The sequence below is a fragment of the Protobothrops mucrosquamatus genome, unplaced genomic scaffold (genome assembly GCF_001527695.2).
Source record: "Protobothrops mucrosquamatus isolate PMUCROS unplaced genomic scaffold, P.Mucros_1.0 scaffold4504, whole genome shotgun sequence".
Lineage (NCBI taxonomy): Eukaryota > Metazoa > Chordata > Lepidosauria > Squamata > Viperidae > Protobothrops > Protobothrops mucrosquamatus.
In genome coordinates, this window is record NW_015390410.1 from 6,238 (window position 1) to 23,967 (window position 17,730).

General features: G+C 40.0%; 1 protein-coding gene across 1 annotated transcript; it reads right to left on the minus strand.

Annotated features, from left to right (window-relative positions):
- Nucleotides 1–11,748: 11,748 nt before the first annotated feature.
- RHOH (ras homolog family member H) lies at nucleotides 11,749–12,745 on the minus strand. The gene has a single exon (XM_015828438.1). The coding sequence runs from the start codon at nucleotides 12,700–12,702 to the stop codon at nucleotides 12,127–12,129; it is 576 nt and encodes a 191-aa protein (XP_015683924.1). The 5' UTR covers nucleotides 12,703–12,745; the 3' UTR covers nucleotides 11,749–12,126.
- Between the last annotated feature and the right edge of the window lie 4,985 nt (nucleotides 12,746–17,730).

Consider the following 17,730-nt stretch of genomic DNA (forward strand, 5'->3'; position numbering starts at 1 on the left):
CGAGGGAGCAAATGGAAACAACCCTCACTGCTATTCTGTGTGTAGTGCCTGTTGTGTGAGACTTTTTAAATGTTGATTAGGATGGCTGGCTATTAAGTTGTTGGCTGTTGTTTCCTGGTATTGCCAAAGTCTCTGTCTCCTAAGTACCTGATAAGCTGGCAATAATTGAGCAGTCCTGTTGAGTGAGGAGAGGCCCATTTCCCAATCCGCAATCACTTCCCTGGCTGTTTTTGTACCTGCTTGTCCAGCAATCACAGTAGCTGCAAAAGTGAATGTATGTGTATGAATGTAGTTTTCCTGTGGCTTCCATGCCTATCTTCCATTTCAGTTTCAAGGCAAGGAGAAAATAAAATTTCATTACAAAATCACGAGGGAGCAAATGCAAATAATCCTCACTGCAGAGAGGGGGCTATTGTGTGTGTGTAGTGCCTGCTGTGTGAGACTTTTTAAATGTTGATTAGGATGGCTGGCTATTAAGTCGTTGGCTGTTGTTTCCTAGTGTTGCCAAACACTCCTAAGTACCTGATAAGCTGGTGATAATTGAGCGTTCCTGATGACTGAGAGGCCCATTTCCCAATCTTCAATCACTTCCCTGACTGTTTTTGTGCCTACTCGTCCAACAATCATAGTAGCTGTAAAACTGAACGTATGTGTATGAATGTAGCTTTCCTGTGCCTTCCAGGCCTGTCTTCCATTTCGGTGTCCAGGCATGGAGAAAATAAACCAAAGGTCAAAGGGAGAAGAGGAAAAAAAGTTAAATGTATATTGATCGTCCCAAAGGTGCTTTTTCAAGAGGCAACTGGACTTCCTTGTTCTTCTTTGAAGACTTTTCTCTCCTCCTCCAAGAAGCTTCTTCAGCTCTGACTAGAGCAGGGGTAGGCAACCCAAAACACTCAAAGAGCCACTTGGACCCGTTTCCCACAGAAAACAAAACACTGGGAGCCGCAAAACCCTTTAGGTATCTAAAATGAAGCTAACACTGCATATATCCTTTTTTACCTTTATTATAGGTGTTTGTGTGTGTGTGTACACCCCCCCACACACACACACATATCATAAAGGTAAAAAAGGATATATGCAGTGTTAGCTTCATTCGAGATGTCAAAAGGGTCTCTCTCTGTCTCTCTCTCTCTCCTCTCTCTCTTTCTCTCCTTCTCTCCCTCTCCCTCTCTCCCTCTCTCTGATCTTCTGCTTACCTGGCAAGCTGGCTTCAAGCTGTTCTTCAACAAGCTCAGGGGTAGGCAACCTCGGCTCTTTTATGACTCATGGACTTCAACTCCCAGAATTCCTGAGTCAGCATAGCTGGGCTAGCTAGCTCTCTCCTGCCCTTCCTGCTTCCTGTTTCCTGCTTCCTGCTTCCTGCAGAGGCGCAGCAAAGGGAGGAGCTCCGCCCAATAAGCTTTTCAGCTCCTCGGAGAACACCGTGAGTACACACACACACACACACACACACACACACAGGCTGGGAGCCGCAGGGGAAGGCTCAAAGAGCCACATGCGGCTCCGGAGCCGCAGGTTGCCAACCTGTGGACTAGAGGGTGGAGAATGAAAGTCAGAGCTGAAGAAGCATCTTGGATGAGAAGCAAAACATCTTCAAAGACGATGTTGGTTGTCCTCCAGTTGATCTTTCCAAAAGGCAACTGGATTTTATTGCCTTTTGGAAAAAGCACCTTTGGATATTTAGGCTTCAATGTTATTAGCTTTTAAGTAAAGGTGATATTAGCATTTTAGCCTGGCAATCTAGGCCTCTTTTAGAACTTCAAAAAAAACGTTTATTGTTCTGAGCTCAGGCCATTTTTTTTTAAATATGTGAGAACTAACCTTTACAGCAAGTAAACAATAAAGTGTGTATCCTGAAAGTCCTCTGAATACACATGCAAGTTTTAAGAAAGATACAAAAGTGAAAATATACACTGGCAAGTTTTAAGAAAGATACAACAGGGGGAAAAAATACACTTGCAACTTTTAAGAAAGATACAAAGTACAAACCCAGCTGGGAAAGCGTAATGTAACCCATAAATCTTCCACTTGTGGTAGGTTAACTTTAACTTTTCTGTTTTTCATTTCTATGTGTAATCAATGATTTCTATTATTGGATTATTGCTTTCTGATGTATTACCTATATACTGAATGTATCATTTGATTTCTGTACCCTATAAAAAGACTTTAAGAAATACTGTTTGCTTTGGCTGAAATACTTACGATTCATATTGTTGGATAAGAACAAAAAAAGCCACTTTTGCCAAAGGTAAAAAGTGTTGTTTTTCTTCCACATTCAGGGAAATGGGTTCCTACAGTTCCATGCAACTTGGGGTGCCTGAGTTTCTAGGGAATAATGGCACTGGATGTTATTTGAAGCTAATCAATGCAATTGATTAAGACATAGTTTATGATTTGCTTCAGTTAAGGCTCAAGACTAAGTATGGACCAATCTTAGTTCTAGTTTTCTTAGATCTGGTTTCTTGGCACAGAAACCAATTGGGTGATTGGATCATTAGCTCTCTCTTAGATCTGGAAAGAAGGCACTGGCAAACCCCTTCTGCCAAAAATAACTGCATGGATTTGTTGTTATAATTGTCATGTCAGATTCAGAGACACCAACAAGGAAAATAGATCAAATTTGTTGTTATCTGTTTCAAAAAACGATTGCTGCAAGACTTATTGTACTTTATGACATATATACACGTGCACTTATTTGCTTGTAACAGCTGGGCCTGATACAACGTGCTCATATCATTTAGTGGGTTATCTAAAGTTTATATATTCAGAAAAGATTTTATAACCAGAAGTGTTTAGGAGGATGCTGTGTAATATCTGCTGCTTTGATTGTGTTTTTAAATGGAAAATAAGAAAGAATCATGCAGCTTAATCTTATGCAAGTATACTTGAAAATAATCAATCATGCATTTAAATGGAAGTTGTTCCTACTTAAAAAAATCTTTGGAACAATAATTTTACAGCCCGGTGATAAATCTGGTCCAAGGAGGATATTTACTTAACCACATTTACACAATAGGCTTGTGTGCTAGCCTAAGTGTATTTGCACAACAATTCTCTTTAAGGTAAATAAATAAACCAAATAAAGAAATTTAAAAAAAAAAACTACTTTACTGGAAAATATGTTAAGAGCTGCACACTTTTTCAAGATTCAGTGACAGAGTAGCTTCTGAGTATACATGAGTAACAATCAGCTTCATCAGAAAGTATGAAACTGCCTGTTTTCCTCTAGAAAACGCTGTCCTGCTGCTCCTTTTTCCCGACCGTGCATTGTTTCAATTTGATAGAATTGCTTGATATAAATTGCCTGGTTCGATTCAATTTAAAATATATTGACAGAAAGAAAATTGTTTGGTTTCTCTTCCAGGCAGTCTGAGGGAACTGCTTTTTATTTTCTTCGGAGGGGCAGGTGTTTCCGGTATAATAAGAAAAACATCTTTGTGGTTACCCAGTTTCCGTTAGTGTATGTGCCATCACATTCAACAACCAACTTCTTTTGCACTAGATCGCAGCACGAAGTTTCATTAAGCGTTCACCTATTTTAAAAAATCCCACTTCTATTTAAAAAAAAAATAAAAAAATACAGTACTTATAGTTTTCAATTTGATGGGGTGGGGTATTTTAAGTGTTTCTGAAAAATTAGGGCACCCTTCTGTTGGACTCCATCAAGTTCAAATCCCAATACCTCCAGAATGTGTCCATTTTATTTCTACAGGCTGGACTTTAAATTATTTCTCTTTTAACATCTTTATTGTAAAGTAAAACCACTCAGGTTTCATTTACAAAAAAAAAACAACCCAGTATATTGGCAAACAGGTATATTTTACATCCATAGTTAAACCACTAGGAGCTGGGCTATTATTAAAGGCGGGGGGGGGCACTTATTTGCAATTTGACTAGAGAACCAAGCTGTACAGATAGTCCTCAACTTACAACAGTTCATTTAGTGTCCAAAGTGACAATGCCATTGAAAAAAGTGACCAATGGCTGTTTTCACACTTAGGATCAGCATCTCCATGAGCGTGTGATCAAAATTCAGACACTTGGCAACTGACTCATATTTATGATGGCTGCAGTGTCCTGGGGTCATGTGATCCCCTTTTTGTGACCTTCTGACAAGCCAGGTCAGAAATTTGGGGCTCTATTGTGGTCATAAGTTGAGGACTACCTGTATAAGGACCACTTCCCTATGATGTCTGAAAGTGCAAATGTTTCTATCCAACACAGGCAAGATAACTTTTTTATATTGAGTAAATTCAAAAATAGTAATGTTCTTAATTTGTGAAAAGAAAGATCAGTCAAATGTCAAACTTCATGTATTTAAATAATGTTAATAATAAAATCCATCCTGGTTATAGGAAAAGATAGCTGATTCTTATAAAGTGAATACTTCTTAGCCTATCCCAGGAGAAATTGTTTTGGATTCTAAAATCATAAAATAGGAAAACAATACCAGAACTATAGAAATATCACAGACTCAAGCTCAAGTTTCCATATTCTCTGGAACTCTTCCATCTAGTTATTAAATGAAAGGAGAACATAGATCTAATATTAAAGCCTAAAGTTTTAAGATAATTAGAAATAAATACTTTTAACATAAATCTTTAGCAGCACAAGATGAAGTTGAGTACAAACCTTTTGACTAGGCCTGTGATTGCCTGTAATTAGTAAGAGAAATAAGAAGACTGTTTGGACAAAATAGACTTATTGGCTTCTGCTAATTACTAAACTGTTAAGATCGCCAGTAAGAGTTCTCCCCTATTAATTTCTGCTTATTGTACAATAGAAAAAAGTTCAATGTTACATAAAGGATGGAAATTCCATTTACTGTATACTTTAATACATGAACAAGTCAACTATTTTCAACTATTTTCTCAGCACTATTTCCTTCATTTTTGTGGTGCATTTTATAAGAACAATGTGAATTTGCTTAGGGAATGATTGAGGTCTGCAGGGCACAGGCAGAAGAGAAGAATTACCCTCTGTTGTTTGCAGTTAAAAAAAGGGTCATGAGGCTTACTCCATTGATAAGATTAGACTGATTTCTGTTGATAAGACTGCCTTTTAAGCATGTAAAGATGTGTGATTGCAACATCAATCATCCTTGTAACACCACTGGTGCATTTTTCTTCATATAATGTCAGGGAGTAAACTTTGGCTTCAAAAAACATAGTTAACACTAACAGAAACAAAACAAAACAACAAAAAGATTAATACAGCTTCCTCTTGTGTTTGCTCTTTCTAGAATAGAAAATCTACTAGCCATACCTATCAACTGTATTTTTTTGTACTTTGCATTTTTAAAATAAGTAATTCTTTTCAAGTGATAAATCACTTAAATTCTTTGAAGTAAGATGCAGTTTAAAATTACTTTGTGGTGTTCCTGCAGAAGCCTTCAGGTTGGATTACAATAAACATAAAATCTACCCTGAGCAGAATATTTACGCCTGTTGTTGCTAACCGAGGCTCAAAAGAGGTTCATTTTTACAAAATAAAGATTAATTCCATCACATTCCTGGGTAGAAGAAATGTGTAAAACCAAACCTACTGAAACATTTGTTTTAGCAACCAAGCAAATGCTTACTAGTTGTGGAATGAAATGATTACATTCAGAACTTAATAAAACAAAATCCTACTTAAGCCTTTTAAACTTTTTTGTTGTTGTTCAAAGGGTTGGGAAATGAACAGAAAATCATTTCTGATACTTTTAAACTAGCAATTTGAAAGTGGGCTTATTGTTTCATTATCAAATCAGGCCTGCCTGCTTCGGTGCCTACTGTCTTAGTAGCAGATAAATGTTCCATCTGCTGCTGGATTTTTAATTTGTATTTATTTTTATTTTGTCCCTTTGAATCAGTGTTGGCTCCTGGCAAAGGCATGGACAGGTCCCAGTAGGGTTTTTTATTTTTATTTGCAAGGTTTCAGAAGAGGACACCAGCTAGTTTTGAACCTAAGACAGAACTAGAACCTGCAGTCTCCCAGTTGCCTTAACCACTGTTTACCAGTGTGACAGGCCCACCACCGTTGTTGTAAGCTATCCTGTTCTTTTACAGCATCGTTGGAAGAACATCTTTTGAACATTCAGGCCGCGTCTTCTTCCTTTTAAGAATTTCAACAGCACACAGCTCTGCTTGCTTTTGCACGGGATGGGCTTGTAAGACAGACGATCCCTATTTCCTCTTCGTTTTGTCTTTGCAAGATGCCCATTCCCAGCTTTTCACTGTTTACCCATAGGGCTTGCTTTATAAATCCCTTATCGTTCTGGCTTCTCCATGTTTCTCTGAGAAGAGGCTGCCCAGGACTGTTTCCCTCCGTAGTTTAACTCGTGCAGAGTATAATGCCATGTCGTTTATCCCCGGCTTGGGACTGAACCATGCTGAAGACTTTTCTTCCAACACCACCAAAACTAAAGAAATTATATTTTAACTTTAGGTACTGTTCTAGAGCAGGGCTTTTCAACCAGTGGTACGGGTACCACCTGTGTCACATTGGCACCTGGCAGGGGGTACGCGACCATCCTAGAAAAGTGGTAGCAGGAGAGGGGAATGAGCTGAACCGGTGGCAGCACCGCACAAGCCTGAGCGAGAGATGGCTGGAGCTGCAGGGCTGTCAGGGCTCAGCGGAAGCGCCAGGATCAGTGCCGCTTTCCAGCTGATCGGTGCTTCTTTGGGACTGTCAGGGCTCAGTGGAAGCGCCAGGATCAGCGCCAGGCTCCAGCTGGAAAGCAGCACTGATCCTGGTGCTTCTGCTGAGCCCAGAAGAAGCACCAATCAGCTGGCATGTTGCAGCCTCTCCAGGGTCTTGTGATTTACATTCAGATGCTTGGCCACTGATTCATATTTATGACGGTCACAGTGTCCCAGGGTCATGTGAAGTGACCAAAACCTGCTGCAACCACCCAGCAGACGGGGGGGAATAAAAACCAAACACCCCCCCCACCCCACCATCGCTGCCAATCCTCAACAGAAATGCTCACAACAATGGAAACCTCAGACAGGAGGAAGAGCGCCACCGGATGGGCAGGCAGGCGTCTTGCTCGGCTGTGGCTTGGGGGGCACTTTTTTCAGTGCGATTGTAACTTCGAACAGTCACTACGCGAACTGTTGTAAGTCGAGGACTACCTGTACTTTATCACTTTTTTCCTTTTTTTTTTTTTTGGGTCATCAAGTTTTTGACCCCTTGCTAGGCGACTGGTGGTCTTCGGATGTCGCCATATCCTAAAAGTGGCACAATGGGTGAAAAGGTTGAAAAGGCCTGTTCTAGATACTTCACCAATATATTCCAGTAAGAAGTGAAGACTGGAATAATGTGGAGAGGTAGAGTAGCCCATTTCCCTCCTTAAAGACTGGCCTGGTACTTTTGATATTTGCTGTTCAGTGAGTTAAGAGTCCTCCTGGCTCATTCTCTTGTGTTTTTATTTTTTTAATTTCCTTGCATATGTTGCAAGCAATTGGCTCTGGAACTGCCTCCCAACTGACAAATCAAACCTGCCAATGAGTAAATGACGGCTGTCAGGTTTTCAAACATAAAAACCACAGTACATGGTTAATTACTTCATGGACTCCTTATTTTTAAAAAAGAATTGCATCCCAGCCACATTCATCTCCCCTTCGTTATAACTTTGATTGCAGTCGTGAGTAAGTAAGAAGATGTCCTAAATAAATGGTACAGTTTTCTGCAGATAAGTGGCTCTTTCCCCTCTATTTGTGACAATCCTTAAAGAACCCTTTCTTAACAAATGAAAAATAGATGTAATAATAATAATAATAATAATAATAATAATAATAATAATAATAATAATAATAATAATAATAATAATAATAGTAAAGTTGGAAGGGACCTTGGAGGTCATCTAGTCCAACCCCCTGCTCAGGCAGGAAACCCTATACCATTTCAGACAAATGGCTGTCCAGTCTCTTCTTAAAAACTTCCAGTGTTGGAGCATCCACAGCTTCTGGAGGCAGGTTGTTCCACTGGTTAATTGTTCTCACTGCCAGGAAATTTCTCCTTAGTTCTAGGTTGCTTCTCTCCTTGATTAGTTTCCATCCGTTGCTTCTTGTCCTGCCCTCAGGGGCCTTGGAGAATAGCTTGACTCCCTCTTCTTTGGGGCAGCCCCTGAGATATTGGAAGACTGCTATCATGTCCCCCCTCGTCCTTCTCATAATTAAACTAGACATACCCAATTCCAGCAACCGTTCCTTATATGTTTTAGCCTCCAGACCCTTAATCATCTTTGTTGCTCTTCTCTGCACTCTTTCTAGAGTCTCAGCATCTTTTTTTACATCGTGGTGACCAAAACTGGATGCAGGATTCCAAATGTGGCCTTACCAAGGCATTGTAAAGTGGTATTAACACTTCACGTGATCTTGATTATGTTGCACATAACATTTTACTACAAGAAGTTAACCAGTTTCAGCAGAGCTATAGTTTAGGAACATATGTGTGTTAAAACAGAGAACACACTATTTTAGTGTTTATTTAGAAATAATCAGTAGTTCTGGGGAAAAAAGGACTAACGCCCAACCTGTGTACTCCTTGACCAATTAAAATGCATGTGCTATTTTAGACAGCTTAAACTTCTACTTTTTTTTTATAGGAAATGACATAGGTTTTTGTTAGCATCTACATCAAGGGTTCCTAATTTTAAGCACAGACTTGACAGAACAGTTTAAAGTGGGAAGCAGTTTCCATTCAGCCTACCCAACCCCTGTCCCTTGAGAACAGCCAGTTAACCAGCTCTTTAAAATTAAAAACAAAAAACAAATCAGCTTGTCAAGATAATTGCCAGTAGTTGAACTGAAACCACAAAAAGATAGTTCAAAATAAATTTTTGAGAGAGTTCTCAGGGACTTGAACAACTCAAACAGTTTCCTGCTTTGTACCTTTGTCATGCGGGATGCTAATTCAGATAGGTAAAAAAAAACTTATCAAAGATAAGAGAGTCTGCAGGATCACAGAACAGCTCCAACCTTGCAGAGGATATAATAGGGCTTCAGAGACAAAAAGGTCCCTCCTAGGCCTTGAAGAACAGCTTGACCTGCAGACATTTCCTTTCATGATAAGAAAATACCTCCTGTTCATTAAGGTCCTCATACCAAATTATCAAAGGACTGGAGGCTAAAACATATAAGGAATGGCTGCTGGAATTGGGTATGTCTAGTTTAACGAAGAGAAAGACATGGGGGGACAGGATAGCAGTGCTTCAATATCTCAGGGGCTGCCCCAAAGAAGAGGGAGTCAAGCTCTTCTCCAAAGCCCCTGAAGGCAGGACAAGAAGCAACGGGTGGAAACTGATCAAGGAGAGAAGCAACCTAGAACTAAGGAGAAACTTCCTGACAGTCAGAACAATTAACCAGTGGAACAACCTGCCTCCAGAAGCTGTGAATGCGCCAACACTGAAAGTTTTAAAGAAGAGACTGGACAGCCATTTGTCTGAAATGGTATAAGGTTTCCTGCCTGAGCAGGAGGTTGAACTAGATAACCTCCAAGGTCCCTTCCAACATCATCATCATCATCATCATCATCATTATTATTATTATTATTATTATTATTATTATTATTATTATTATTATTATTATTATTATTATTATTATTATTATTATTATTATTATATAAGGAACAGTTGCTGGAATTGGGTATGTCTAGTTTAATGAAGAGAAGGACCAGAGGTGACATGATAGCAGTGTCCCAGTATCTCAGGGGCTGCCCCAAAGAAGAAGGAGTCAAGCTCTTCTCCAAAGCGCCTGAAGGCAGGACAAGAAGCAACCGGATGGAAACTAATCAAGAAGAGAAACAACCTAGAACTAAGGAGAAACCTCCTGACAGTTAGAACAATTAATCAGTGGAACAACCTGCCTCCAGAAGCTGTGAAGGGTCCAACACTGGAAGTTTTTAAGAAGAGACTGGACAGCCATTTGTCCAAAATGGTATACTATAGGGTTTCCTGCCTGAGCAGGGGGTTGGATTAGATGACCTCCAAGGTCCCTTCCAACTTTTATTATTATTATTATTATGAAAACCACCAAGCTCAGAGAGCCTCAGGGACCCTACAGTTTTAATTGTGAAATGGTAAGTATGCTTAGCTTCCATCCTTGTCCACCACCTTTCACCAAGAAGCAGAGCTTTGCACGCAGTTCAAACAATTATTAATAATTATTAATTCTGATAGAAGACAATATTTCACTGATGACGTTCCCTAAATGTCTATGGAGCTTCTCCCAAAGGTGTTTTTTCAAGAGGCAACTGGACTTTCTTGTTTTTTGTTTTTGTTTTTTTCAAAGAAAAGAAAAGCACCCAAGAAGCTGCTTCAGCTCTGGCTGGATTGTGGGAAATGGAAGGATTTATATTCCTTGGAAGGAATAGAGGAGAACAAAGCCCCCAGGACAAGATTCAGCAGTCCATCTGCATTTAAAAGACAAAGGCCACATGTTGGACAGAGAGGACCGCTGGCTTGAAAGAGGAGTCCAGTCAGAGCTGAAGAAGCTTCTTGGATGAGAAGCGAAACATCTTCAAAAAAAACCACACACACAAGAAAATCCAGTTGCATCTTCAAAAAAACACCTTTGGGACAATGAAGTTACCTTAGTTTAATAAAGAAACTTCTGTAAGGAACTCTCCAAGCTCAGAGAGCATCAAGCATCATTATTAATTCTGTTGATTTGTGATTAAAATTAATTCTGTTGATTTGTGATCTTGATTCTAGCCCTCTGTTAATGCAGCCTAGCTAACACAGTGCTAGGCTGCATTAACAGAGGGATAGAATCAAGATCACACGAAGTATTAATACCACTCTACAATGCCTTGGTAAGGCCACACTTGGAATACGGCATCCAGTTTTGGTCACCACGATGTAAAAAAAGATGTTGAGACTCTGGAAAGAGTGCAGAGAAGAGCAACAAAGATGATCAGGGGACTGGAGGCTAAAACATACAAAGAACGATTGCTGGAATTGGGAATGTCTAGTTTAATGAAGAGAAGGACAAGGGGGGACATGATAGCAGCCTTCCAATATCTCAGGGGCTGCCCCAAAGAAGAGGCAGTCAAGCTGTTCTCCAAAGCACCTGAAGGCAGGACAAGAAGCAACGGATGGAAACTCATCAAGGAGAGAAGCAACCTAGAACTAAGGAGAAACTTCCTGACAGTGAGGACAATTAACCAGTGGAACAACCTGCCTCCAGAAGCGGTGAATGCTCCAACACTGGAAGTTTTTAAGAAGAGACTGGACAGCCATTTGTCTGAAATGGTATAGGGTTTCCTGCCTGAGCAGGGGGTTGGACTAGATGATCTCCAAGGTCCCTTCCAACTTATTATTATTATTATTATTATTATTATTATTATTATTATTATTATTACTACTACTACTACTACTACTACTACTACTACTACTACTACTATTATTAACGGTAGTAACAGTCTGTGTATCTCCATCCACATCCTACTAGGAGCATCAGAGCCATTCAGAAGGAAATCTCTTGTCTTAAACCAGAGGATAGAATATATATCTTATTTTCACACTGGCAGCTTGAAAGTACTACTATCGGGACAATGTAGCATTCTTCCAGAATGAGATAAAGTATAAATTAAACCAAGTTAAAATGATCTGGTAGGATCTATTGTTTCCCCCACCAGGAAATCTGATCCCTTGACACGTGAAAGGTGGAAAAGATTGTTCTCAGTACCAGAATGTTCAAAATTGTTAGCAGACACCACTCTCCACAATACATTTGAGGAAAAAGACATTTAATTGGCTTGGTTTATTTCACATCTTCCTGACCTATTCAGTCCCCAAGCTTCTATTAAGTCTGCCATATAAATTATCCATCCATTATCTCAGGCGTAGAAAACAGCCCCTTTTACGAATCCAACAGAACCTGTAGTAGCAAATAAACTCTTTTAACATTCCCATCACGATAAATGATAGATAAACAAGGCTCCGGCTTGCTACTCATACTCTCCCATGTTTGCCGCTGGAAATCCAACCCGCAGCCTTGCTTGTATTCGCTTTGAGAGTTCCAGATGCCAAGATTGAATGGCCCATCTTAGTGCCCAACGGAAGGCTCGTATTTACTCCGCTACGCAATCATTCGGTGAGGCGAAAGGCAGAAAACGATTGCCGAGGTCGGTCCGGTTTCAGAAAATTTTGCATTCGTTCACCGAGAAAATGTTCCTTCTCGACCTTTTTTTGGCTTGGTTCACGGCCGTCCGCACGGCACACTCGAATACCTTTTGGATTCCCCGATTGGCCAGGGAGGAGCACTCCACGTACCCCTTCGCCCGGAGGTCCTTCGCCAGTTGCTTGCCGTGCACCGGACTGATGCAGGTGGCGCTGTGAGGACCTGTGTCCCTTTGGTCGATCTGGGTAGCCACCACCAAAATCGGGATGCGGGGCAAGTGGGTCCTGATCTCCGTCACCCACTTGTTCCTCAAGCTGTGGAACGAGCCGTGATTGGCTACCGAGTAGCACATCAACACCACGTCGGCCTGTTGATAGGAAAGAGGGCGGATGCTCTTGAAGGAATCGCTGCCCGCGGTATCCCAAAGGCCTAAGCTGATCTGGCTGCCATCCAGGAAGACATCCACGCCGGTGTTTTCGTAAACGGTAGGCCGATAAGCATCCGGAAAGGTCTCCGAAATAAAGCGCAGCAGCAGGGCCGTCTTCCCCACGGCGGCATCGCCTACCAGGACACACTTGACCGAATCCAACATGTCCTCTATCTCAAGTGGAGTGTCTGAAGACGCCACTCATAGGAACGCTTCTCAGGAAACTGAAAATAACCTCAAAAAAAAAAAAATCACCTTGCGAAGTTGACGCGTGGCATTTCTCTCCCCCCCCCCCAAAAAATCAAAGCGTCCTGCTGTCTTTGGCCCACAGCTCCACAACTCACTGAGTCAACGGCGTTTCCTACAATGGAAAGAGAATAGGGTTGGCCTTTTGGTCGCAAATCCTCGTTTCCCCGTTCCATCCCGTTTTAATTTTTGCACAAGTCCAATTGCACACGTGTGCACAAATTAGAACAAGGTTGTTTTTTTTTTTTGATATGTAGCCTTCCTCCTTGAAGGAGCCCACAATGGTATACATTATATTTAACTAGATAATAGGTGAAGAGATCTGATTTCCTTGATTTAACGCAAATGCTCAGTACTTAAAATGGAGGCACGTCAATCCAAACCAATTAACAACTGACAATCTGACACCTAGAGAGTGTGTCAGATCTAGGAATTAAGGCTCAGGGGAGGTTAGACTCAAAACACAACTGGCAATGGAAGCAGACTTGGCGCTTTCTCAATTCAACCCGCCTTGCAGTGTTGTTGTTTTCCTGAAGAACTATAACTCCCCTGCTCTTTTGAGTTCCTTTGAGAAAAAGCAGAGTATAAATCTGACGAATTAGGATCCCATTGCCAACCAAAATGATATTAGCCTCTATTAAAAAAAAAACTGAACGGCAGGCTTCGGTGATTGACAACAGGACCATAGAGATGCTTCTTGGTCAGCCTTTTTGATAATGAAATAGTGACCAGATCAACATCACCCAATAAATTTGTGAGTCAGATCTGAAGATCCAACGTTATTTCCTGTGTCACATGATTTTTCACGTACTTGCCGAGAAAAAGCCAGATCTTCTTACATCTCAATAGCTCAGTCCTGCTTCTAATGAGCAAATAATAACACCTCTGCTAGGGATCCGGTCTAGCTGAGATCCCACTTTCATTGCAACTGCAATGAAAGCAGTTGACAATAAAAAGAGCAATCAACCCACCCATTTTATTTTATTTTATTTCCCATAGTTCCCCAGGGTCTGTTCCTTGCAGCTAAAAATGGGGCCTCTCCTTGTTAAGCAAGCCGCTTCCCTTCTCTTGCTTAAGGTGCCTTAAAATTCAGATAACATCAAACACGCAAACCAAACCACAGAGCAGATCAACTGTCAACTGAACTAGAAACCCGGCTTGTTACCGGCACAATTGTACTACTCCGTAACTAGCGCTAGTTGTCTCCATTTTGTGTCTCTGGGTAAACTCTCTCCCCCAAAGGTTCCTTAACCGAACCCATCCTATTCTCCAGCCCATTTCATGCAATCGATAATCCTTAAACCCAGTTTACATCTTCCTCAGTCAACTCCTACCCTGTTTGCAACTTTCCAACCTCTCAGGATTTTAGCCGGAGCACGTACACATTTGTGATGTGAGTGTCACACATCAGTTGGATTTAATATACCATTATTCTCTTCGCTTCAGTGGAAGGAAGTTGCCTCTTAACTATAGTACAGTTGCCTTATTTTGTGGGGTTTTTACATATATATATATATATATATATATATATTTCAAAATTTGGATTTTGGGGGAAAAAAAAAAAGATTTCTCCTTCCCATATTTGGGCCGACAGGGTGTTCAAACAAAAGCATTCATATATATATATATGGACCATTTCTGGCTTTTTTTGCCTTCATCAGTTAGCCATACCCTTTATGGGATTCGAACCTGGAAAGTTATACATACTAGGCAGTGATTTAGTCACTGAGCCACAGGTTCTCTTCCCCTCTTTTGCCAGCAGAGTCAAGGGAGTAATTATAGGGGCTCAAGTCACAACTGCGAAACATTTTAAATCCAAATTTCTTTTTCTGACAAAGAGTTAAAGAATTAAATCAGGAGACTAAGATGGCCATTTCTAGCTCGTTCTGCTTTCATCAGTTAGCCATACCCTTTATGGGATTCGAACCTGGGCAGTTTACATACTAGGCAGTGATTTAACCACCAAGCCACAGGCTCTCCTCCCCTCTCCCAATTTAATTCTTTAACTCTTTGTGAGAAAAAGAAATTTGAATATATATATATATATATATATATATATATATATATATATATATATACACACACACACACATACACATACATACACACATACACACACATACACACACACTAAGGCCAAGCTGAGAAAGAATATATACATACATACATACATACATACATACATACATACATACATATATGGTTAATAATGTCAGTAAAAATGCGATTCCTGGGTATATCCATGTCAAACAATAAAACAATCACGATCACCAGGAAAATTCAAAGTAGAAAAGTTTTAATAAACACCCAGCATCTAGTGAGGGATAGTACAACCATAGTACTATGGTTGTACTATCCCCCACTAGATGCTGGGTATTTATTAAAACTTTTCTACTTTGAATTTTCCTGGTGATTGTGATTGTTTTATTGTTTGATACACACACACACACACACACACACACACTAAGGCCAAGCTGAGAAAGAAAAAGCAAAAAATTTAAATTCATTACGTTTTCTCCATTCGGCTAATCAAATAAAGTAGCTTCTTACCCGGTCAGCTCTCGATGCCAATACGAGGCCACTGACAATTTTTTTCTTCTGTGGCTGCTCTTTCTTTTGAGGACAGATTTTCAACATCTCCTAGAGTAGACAGCTGTCAATCTGGGGCTTTTCTCCTGACTTCTGCTCGATGGCATTTATGAGGTCATCTGTTGCAGCAGGAGGCATTTCCTGCTTTGTGAGAAATACAGACAACGCAAGTGGTTCAGAATTCTTAGAAAAAGTCTGAGTGATCGAGAGATGCGGACACACCTTAAATCTCAATTTTGTGAATAGTTTGTATCACCACCATCGCGGCGCATTGGTGGTGGCTGTTTTCAATCCCAGGTACTTAAAAAAACCTGAACAGCTTGGAAGCAAAGTGACTCGCGGGGAGGGGGGGCACTTCCCCATTTGTGACTGAGGTGTCATTTTTAAAGTCACAGAAAGAGAAAAACGTTCTTAAAAACTAAATAATCATCACGTGTACTTAATTCATCCCTGAATTAAAAATAAGGTGACCGGATGTTTGTCCTGATCACTTCTTCCCCCCCCCACCCTAATCTGACCTGAAAGAGTTAGAACGGGTGTCCTTTTCAAAAGATTCTTAGTTGTTTTAAAATAGGCAGACATTAAGCAGAAATAATGGCCAATGCAAATAAAGAGAAAAACTAAAAAAAAGGAAAAAAAGGGACAAAAGCTATCTAATTATATACAAACACAAATAATGTAAATATATATAATTCAACCTCCTGTTATTCCTCTCATTTCCCAAACCACGTGAATAAATATATGTATATTCAACCAAATGAGGACTGCGATAAGCAAGCCCAGATCCCATGGATAAGTGTCCCTTTCATTGTTTTATGTTTGTGTCCACCATCATTCTCCAATATTTCTATTATTTGTTTATTAATTTGTATGCCACCCATCCCGCAGTTTGAGGCAATTCTCAGTACTTACTTACTTACTTACTTATTTATTAAGTTTATATGCTTGCCATCTCTCATTTCAAGGCAAACAAGTATGCTTATGTGGAATTAATCTCATCTCAAATTCATAAAAGGTATATTTAATGCTCCTTAAGACTTGTTCGTATGGGGCTTTCCAACTCTTATTCAAAAATGCGTGGAAATGACCAATATTCACCTTAGCAATACTCTTAAGATATTTGTAAAAAAATACTGTAGATTTGGAATGATCCCAGATACTTTTCAGTGCTAATACAGGAGTTATTAATTATCTTGCTGAGCTAATTCGGAAGTTGCATTGCGCTCAGAAGTTTTGACTAAATTATTGCCATTTCAGAGTTTTAAGACAAGCCAAATTCCTCAGACAATGAAAACTTGACTTTCAGTAAGGTGATCCGAAGCATCAAGGCTCTTAATTAGCTTACAAAGGGAATTAATTGCAATTTTTGAATTGGAATTATTCTACGGGAATAATACAATGTAGCTTAACATGGCAGTAAAGGTCAACATTTAAGAATGATTTACATCCAATAATGCTGGAATGACAAATACATTTTGATTGAAAAAGAAACCCAGCTCCCTGCCAAAATTCCAAAGGCTCGTATTAATAGATTTCCACGGTTCTTGAATTCCATAAATAAATATAAATCAACGTACAGCACCTGCCCCCTGATTAAAAGCTCAAGGCCAGGATCATTAAAGCTGCCATGATCACATGAAAGCCCTAGTTTAGATAACATCTGGAGGGTTTTGTCCTTGCTGGGAAAAAAAAATAAATACAATAATTGGTCATGTCCCCAAAATTGTTCTGCACTCCAGCCAGAGCTGATGGAAGATTGAGAAAGTGAAAGTAATAATGGTGAAATCAGGTTATCAAAGACAGGCTTCAGTCATAAAGTTCTCCTTTGTCTCAACTTCCTGGGGAGAAGACCTATCGTACGGAACAACAGTAGGCAAAAAAGAACATTTGGGAGGAGAAACCCAGAATCTCTGCGTTTGGCTTCTTACGCAAGGAGGAAGAAAAGAGAAAATGATGAATCAAACAAGAAAAGGAGTCTATTAATCAAGAAACTCAACTCATCCAGAAACACTTCTGGTCCATGCACCTCTCATAGCCATCACCTGTTGCCATCATCCATTAGTGGCTGCTGACCTGGTTAACTACGTCTTGTGTCTTACTCTATACCTAAGCTTTGGTGTGACCAGCTTATCAATATCTCTCTTTATCTTCCTTGTCCGCAGTTGCCCCACACAACCCCATCCATTTTTGCCAGTTAATATTTTTTTTAAAATTTTATTTTATTCAAATACAAATAATGCAACGCATATAAACAATACCAATAATACAACACATTTTTGTTGTTGTTAATTGCGAAGTCGTGTCCGACCCATCGCGACCCCATGGACAACGTTCCTCCAGGCTTTCCTGTCCTCTACC